Genomic DNA, 8,181 nt, shown 5'->3' with positions numbered 1-8,181 from the left:
TACATTTTTACTATACGGAGCATCCAATCAAAGACCGGGCGGCTTTACACGTTCTTCTATAGATCAACAAAGTCATCGACAAACGTACTCTTGGGAGTAACAGAGATGCTGCTGTAAGCCGTCAATAGACGCGGAAAAACTAAAGGGAAAGTTATTGGATACTGCTTAGAAGTACAGTGACAGGGAATGCGCATATTAAATGTTTATACTGCCTGTTCGAAGCACAAGTGTTGGCCCCAGGCCCCCCAAAATGGCAGATTCCACCTGCCCTTAAACTGTTTCCACGGATAATAACAACAATAAAATGTGATCCTCAAAGACGCACACGATAGAAATATACAACTCCTGCATTTTGTCCGTTTGCTAGTTTATTCTCTCGGCCCTGATGTTGCTAAGACCCCGTGATAAACCCAGAACAAGTATCAAGTTATCAGGTTGCAAGAAGCTTTTGTAATAAGAGTATTTTGTCTAATCCCAAATTGCAGTCGAATTTTCTAAATGCTGAGCCGGGATTACACGGACCTCGCCACAGGTCTAATGCATAAAATTATGACATGCGTTCGAAGCGACTCGCAGGCTCAAACTCTCCGATTAGTAAAGGCAACAAACAAACGTCCTTTCTGTCGCCATGTAATGGTTTGTGAGCGCCAATAAGTGTCTACTATTCAGAAGATTACAGTCATCTGTGATAACTGCAAAATAATTAAAAAAACAAAAACAAAACGCCCGGGGGGAAACGGAGGTACACTCGGACCCAACCATCAGCAAATTAACGTGAAAGTATTAGAAGGACTAAGGGAGGACGTCAGCTGTCAAAACTTATTTTGCTCGTTAAATGGAGGATGCGAGGCTGCGGTGATGGCTGTTTGGCTGAGAATGAAGTGTCTGAGGGAAAACAGATGCTTTGGGCAGAGTGATTCTGCCTTAATCTCCCTCTGAGGAACGACCTCAAACAAAACAAAACGCATACATTCATTTAGAAATAACCGTAAAACGCAAGGGAATTTTCGCAGTCCCTCTTGAGTGCCTGTAAATTGTTTTATTAATTGAAAAAAATAAAGTCTGTAGTGTTTCGTCATAGTGCGACTCCATAAGGTTTTATTTAAAGAAACGATTGTCTGAAACGTCAGTCCAGTCAGAACTTCAGAAAAACATCATTAATTCTAAGTGATTATTAAATCAGTAGGCCAAAAATAATAAAGACAGGCAAATCTATGTAATAATGACAGGAAAAAATTGCAATTTTTCGGACAACATAAAAAAAGAACAGAACATAAACGACGTAATGAAATGTGTTAAAAAAAATTAAATTCTAGGTTCATTCAGTATCAGCTTAAAAAAATGGCACACAACATTTGCTGTAGGGACACAAGGCCAAATCCATTAGTAACCAAAACCACACGAAGTGTTTAATTCGAGTATGAAATCATTTGGATTTTATTGAACAGTGATATTTATAGTACAGTGGAATAAATAAACCGGTGATGCTCATACAATAAAGACGTGAAACTGAAATATGCAGACAAGAAAAGCCTCCCTTCTAAACTATACAATAAATATTGAAGTCCTTGAGCAAATGTACAGGATTGTGAAGATGGTTACTTTAAAAACGTCTCAAACTTTAATAAAAGCAAACAGTAATAAATTACACTGATCGTGACTGCTTCTGAAAATAACGTTTTTTTTTCAAGTTTTTTTAAGCCTCCAACAGTAAAATGAAATGTACAACATGGCCGTTTATTTTTTATATGCACTCGCAGTATTTCACTCCTCTCACTAAAGCAAGCTCTAAAATGTTTGGTAAACATATTAAACATAAAAAAACACTAAATATATTTTTAAAAGCAACAAGTCCCCCTTCTCAAATATTCTACACTTAGAAAGTTAAGTAATTAAAACATTTCAGCTCTTGTTAGAGAAGAACATGTTGATAGATTTTCTTAAAACTGAAATGTGATATGATTTTGAAACCCAATCCTATTCACAAATAAAAAAATGTCCCAGGTTAAATGCTGTACCGAAACTTTGAGTAATAATTTCCTGTAAGAAAGAGAAACACATTCGGAAGGCTGTGAATGCCTTAGTGTTCAGATTAATCTGTATTATAATGGATTTAACCATTTAGTCAAAGTTTTCGAAATTGTACAGCTTTGCATCTCCTCAAATATTAGTTCCTTAAGTACCTTGTTTGTGAAATCCAACAAACCAAACCTAATAATAATAACAATAATAAAGTTTTTGTATTTGTGTGTGAGAAATAATAAATCTCAGGTATTAATAAAACAGGATGCATCTCAGGGCATTCAGCAGTTCTTAAGCCCTTAGTGATAACAAAAAGATCTACATATGAAGATTTAAAACAACAATAATAAGGTGTATGCTGTGGTCTCTATGACACAAATACATTTCAAGATTTTGTAGTGTATATGTCATCTTGCTCCTTTTTTTGACCGTCACTGAAGAACGCACTTCTCCTCTTTCTTTGCCATCTTGCCTTTGTTCTGTTCCAGGGTTCTCTCCAGGTGCTCGTCTTCCTCCTCAGCCCTGCCGACACACACACACACACACAAGCACACGCACACACACACACACGCACACACACACACACACACACACACACACACACACACACAGGATCAAAGGTCATGGACAGGGACACAGGAGAATGCCACCTGCACCTCCACCACCTATGACCTGTACTTCAGAGTCATTTTGGCTCTTGAAATATTCACAAGGCCTCTCTGCCTGACTCCATCCCCCCCACAAAACACCTAAACACACTTGGTGGCAAAGAGAACACGGGTGACTGCAAACTTTGGCCTTTAAAACCCTCTCTGAACCACGCTATAGGGCCTGGAGGACTAATCCTGGCTCCGACAATCCCACAATGCCTTGCGGCTGGAGGACTTACTCTTTCTCCTGGGCGTCTAGGTCTCGGACCAGCGCATCACGTTTGTTGACCAGTATGACCAGCTCATCCAGCAGCAGCTGCTCTCGGCGCTTTTGCGCCTCTGTCTTCTGCCAGTCTGGAACGTGGAAAGGAAACATGGAAGAAAGTTAGAGAAAAGCTCAGACTGATCATTAATCACCTTAGAGCACCTTCCAACATAATCCAGGAAACAAGACATCCAAAAACGACAGTTCTTTCATCATTTACTCACCCTCATGTCATTCCAAATTATCAATATACGAAATTTGAAAAATATCTGTTTTTTTTGTGTGTGTCCATACAATGAAACCCATTGGGCTCCAAAGTTGTTTTAGACACCACTGACTTTCAAAATTTTGTGTTCCACAGAAGAAACAAAGTTATACGTGTTTGGAAATGATATGAGCGTGTGGAAATGATGACAGGATGTCATTTTTGGTTGAATTATCCCTTTAAAAGACATAAATGTCATCATATACTGGCTTTTAGTGAGAAAGACATCACTGTCCCGTGATAAAATATTCAGAAAATGTAGCCGTACTGTTGTGGAGTTCTTGTGAAGTTGTACCAGGTATGCAGAGCAGCCACACGGTGGAATTCAGACAGAAAGGATCTGATAACGCGAGTGAATGCAAGGACAGTATATTGAATACACCAACTGCTTTCAGACGCCTCAAAACGACTCCCAAAGAGACGCATTGACGCCATTTCTAAGACCAAATTGCAAAAAATCTGTCCATAAATACAATAGAATTCAGATTTGTACTACTTTAACACAGAGTTCCGTAATCTGGAAAAAAAAGCACTTAAAGGTTTTATTCCATATGTGGTTTTTGAAAACAAATGACAAACTGAATGTTTAATAGGTGTGTGACTATAGCGAAGGTCTCTGTGAGGTGACCCGCTCCTGTCCCACTGCCAACAACGGGTCTGAAATATCAGCCAGGCAGACGAGATCAGGCCTTACTGATACCAGTGCAGATTAGGGCCCTGCTCACAGCCAAGGGGAAGTTATCTTACCGGGCCTATTCTTCAGCCCGCTGTAAGAACAGACTGTACTAGTGTCTTTACACTGCTTTATTAGCGCTCCCTCATGCACACAGACTCCCAAAAACACGCACACAAAAATCAAATTCTCTTGTTATAGAGAGACCGAAAAAAAGAGACAAATGCACATTCAACCTTCTGAAAAGTCTATCCTTAAAATAAGTGTACTTCATTAAAAAAATTAATATTTCTGCTGCGGTTGAGTGAAATTGCAGTGTGGTGCTGAGAGCGCCGTTGGTCCCAAAAGGCCTGCTCCTTGCTCTCGTTTAACCTCTGCGCCTTTGAAGTGAAGCGCAGTGGCAAAATGAACACAGTTCCAATATTTGAAAGTTATTTGGCCTCCAGCAGCTAAATGAAAGTCTTTGGTGTTCTGACATTAGGCTTCAGAGAGGCTAATGCTAAATATTTGAGAGGATTTGTCTCAGCTTTAACGAATTTGAACAAAAGCTGCAGGAAGGAAAATGAAAAAGGGGGATGTTGTTCTTTAAAAAGCAATTTAGTGAAAAACAAACAAATATGGAGTTTAGTTTTCTGTTATGCTAGCAATGCAACACGGGCCGGTCGTTTCCTGTGCGCCCAACAGTGCTGACTGCATTTAACATCCTACAGGCCGGACTGTTTATCCTGCATCGCTCTCCATACGTTCTCTGTCTTTCACGACCCTCCTCTTTAATTCGCTCTGTCATTTCTGCTACCCCTCCGTCAAAAACGACAATGCCTACTTCACAAAGACCTGCCTGGAGGGTAGGCTACAACCAACAAAAACTTCTCCTGCATGTCCCAAAGAGGTAGAGAGAGAGAGAGAGAGAAAAAGCCCCTCGACTCTTTACCTCCTCCTCCTGTTCCCCTTCAGCATTCTCAGCCAAAAAGCCACAGATCCTCCCCTACACCTCCGGCAGAGGCCGCATGCAGCTGTCAATCAAGCGGGAGCAGCACCGCCCGCGCTGGTTCAAATCCCCATGACCCTCCTCCACAGCAAAATTTATTCAAGAGTGCAACCTGCTCGGCAGCTTCAGGAGGCACAGAGCTTCTTCTGAGAGTTCTGCTGAAAGATCACTAAACACAAACTTCACACACACGCTCTATTTGCTTTAGCGAACGGACACATGAAGCAAACTTTTGGACCGAATGGAGGGGCTTTTTTGGTTAGAACTTTTTTCGGAGGAAATAAGAGAAAATAAGTAGTGTTGGAGCAATCCAGGGAAAAATGCATGATCTTATTACAGCAGATTTGGGCGAGCGCTGGGCAGGCTGGGAGCTCCGGCGTAAGATGGAGCTGGAGAGAAGCCAGCTGGGAATGAGACAAAGACCAACATGGAAAACCATGACAAGGAGGATGACGGGACAACAGTCCCAGGATTCTTACCACGCTATTCCCAAACCACATCTCCCATCTGCTTTATCACATACAAATAAAGTGACAAAACCAAATACACAATGTCTTTGAATAAACATTTGAATCACTAATCTGCAGCTTGTTATTGTGCATGCATATGAGAGATGTAACTAATTTGGGTTTTGAGAAATGGAAAAAAAAAAAAAAAAAACTATGCAAGGTTAAAATGCTGAGGAAAAACAACCTGTAAATCATTTCAGTAAAATTTTACAGGACATTTTCCGTGATATCAACTACTGCCTACCACAGAATATTATCACTTACATTAAAGCCAAATTGTTTTTAAAAAATAATAATTAAAAAAAAAAGCGAAAAGATTCTGGTGTCATTTCTAAATGCACGAAACACAGCCGACTACACAAATACAAACCTCTATTAGGTGCGGTTATATAAAAGTGGACATTGAGAGTCAAATGCAGAAAGCGACGGCTAAATGGAAATGAACACAGATTTCAGTGAATAGTGTAGAATGAGAAAGTGTCGTCTCGCCTTATCTCCAGTTCCAGTCAACTAGCAATCTTGAAAGAGTTTGCAACATCATCAAAGCCGGCCATTTGATAGGATTCTCACACTGCACCCAATCAATCTGAGGAATACGGCAGCCCAGACATGTAACAAAGCTCAAATAGATTTACAAATGGGGTTGTAGGGGGATAAGCCCTTGCACAGGATTACATATTGATTTTAAACATATAAAAAAGCTTATCATATAAAACCGTAACAACAAAACTGGGGGACCTATGCAGAAATCCCTCGGCAAAAAGGAGCGTCCACTTTCAAATATAACGCCCCGGAGTGCACCGCATTTGAGGAAAGAAAGAAATAGGGAGAGGGGAGGGGGAAAAAAGACGAATTTGAGAGAAAGCGTGTGTGCATGGCAGGCAGATAAAAAGGGCAAAAAGGATCAATTTAGAGGCAGAGAAATAGGAGTCATGGCATATTGTGGAAGGCCTCGCCACTTTTTTTTGCCTCCCCACAGCGGAGCACAGACTGAAGGGGTTATCGTTTAGCTGACATTAACACTCACCCTGTTTGCTCTACACCTTTAACTGAATCCTTCCCGTCTTTTCAACCTGCCTTTATAATTTCTGAAATATTTCCTTTCCCTTTCTGGTGTCCACAGGCTTCAGATCTAATAGTGTGTAATGCAACAGGCAACAAGTGTACCTGAATTTAAGTCAGTGAGTAATGATATCTACAGTATTAATATTTATTTAAAAAAAGAGCAAACTGATCCAACTGACAAAGGTTGTTCCATATGGCATGCTAGTCAGGAATGGGCTAATTCAGATTTGAATAACTGGCTCCCTTTCAAAATTTGAAAGTGTGGCATCTCACAGGAAGCAAAAATGGAATCTGAATTTGAATGAAGGGAAGATTAACTTACTGAATTAAAAAAAACTGAACACATCTATCTATCTATCTATCTATCTATCTATCTAATTCAATTCTGAATTCTGTTTGCCACCTTAATTGCTGTCAACAAAACAAAACATTGAGGACACTTAGAATGGAGACATCAAATAGTTCTTGACATTTTGTTAAAAAAAGACATGTAAAATGTTCTAAATGCTACTCAAACATGACATCTATACAAGGCTTCAATATTACTCATCTCCAGGTCACAGTGACTGTAGATTCTCCTCTGCACAGCCGTGGGGTCGAGGAGAGTGAGTATTTTTCTCTATCAGCGAGAGAGTGTGTGTGTGTGTGTGCCCGTCTGAACGCCTCAGCCGCTGCACTTCCAATGTCATCAGCTGACCAAGCAAATCAGCAATTACCTGTCTGCATTGGCTGGGCGCGAAAGCCTGTCGGGGCTCCAAATAAGAAACTGATGCACGAACCTCCTCACCAGCAGCTCAGAACTATCTCTGACTCGCTTCAGAAACACCCTGACTCTGAATGCCAAGTGCTGAGCCGGGGAGCGTCACAATACAGGGAGATATGCTCTCTGCTTGGCTATTCATGTCCACTGTCAACCTCTCCGAACTAATTAGAATTGATTTATGATGGATCAGCTAGCTTATCAGGTGCAGAAAGGAATTACCATGGCTAGCCAAGGGGTGAGAGGGTCATCATCGAATTGTAAAATCAATTTGCATTGATTGTAAAAGGTTCATTTTGCGAGAGAGGACACAGTCAAAGGGATTAAACTTAACCAGACAACTTTGATACCGGCACAATAGGCTTTATTTTTTTTACTTTCCTTACCAGTCTGTATAACACACACTCCAAAAGCTTATAAACGCGAGTGCGTTCTTTGACGCCCCGAGGCACATCACAGAGATTTAATATTGACGTAGAAGTGACATCTGCACTATGGCTGTAATACCTGCGGTTTTGAGAGTAAATCATATATATTGTGTCCAATCCAAGGGTGAATTTGTAAGATCTACATTAATAAAAGAAGCTAAAAGAATTGGCAGCGCTATCAAATCAGGGCTGGGTGGGCGGAGCCACGTCTGAGGTGTCAAAGAGCAGGTTTAATTAAGCAGGAGAGGATCTTTGTCTTTCACAGAGCGCCTCTCAAATTCACCGCCAAATCCCTCTTTCAGTCCCTCTTACCTTCAATCGCCAGCATTGCCCTTAATTCTCGGTTCAGCAGCTCAAAGCGTCTCTCCAGATCGTGTTCCTTCTCCCTGGGCAAGTTGTAAAAGTTCATCAATATGTTAATTACTAAATCATTAAACACTTAAAGAAACCTTTAATAAACATTGATTCGTGAACTCGCCAACACCTTCCCTACCTCACATTAATCTACTGCAAATAAGCGATACACAAGCAGGAACAGAGGGGGCCGAGAGCGGGG

At 40.8% G+C, this 8,181-nt stretch overlaps 1 protein-coding gene across 4 annotated transcripts in view; it reads right to left on the bottom strand.

Moving 5' to 3' along the window:
• Positions 1–1,281: 1,281 nt before the first annotated feature.
• Positions 1,282–8,181, bottom strand: part of LOC107744614 (EH domain-binding protein 1-like) — a 152,346-nt gene continuing 145,446 nt past the window's right edge. For 3 of the 4 annotated variants that reach the window (XM_016558407.1, XM_016558418.1, XM_016558415.1), the window contains 2 exons: positions 2,912–3,026; positions 1,283–2,544 (listed from right to left, as the gene is read on the bottom strand). In XM_016558407.1, coding sequence (XP_016413893.1) covers positions 2,454–2,544; positions 2,912–3,026 — 206 coding nt within the window. In that variant the 3' untranslated portion in view covers positions 1,283–2,453. Of the gene's footprint in view, positions 2,545–2,911; positions 3,027–8,181 lie in introns of all 4 variants that reach the window. The other variant, XM_016558397.1, reaches the window with a different exon arrangement.

Source organism: Sinocyclocheilus rhinocerous, unplaced genomic scaffold (assembly GCF_001515625.1).
Source record: "Sinocyclocheilus rhinocerous isolate Xijiao unplaced genomic scaffold, SAMN03320098_v1.1 scaffold851, whole genome shotgun sequence".
Taxonomy (NCBI): domain Eukaryota; kingdom Metazoa; phylum Chordata; class Actinopteri; order Cypriniformes; family Cyprinidae; genus Sinocyclocheilus; species Sinocyclocheilus rhinocerous.
Note: the sequence above shows the minus strand (reverse complement) of the source record. Positions and strands in the feature narration are given on the sequence as shown.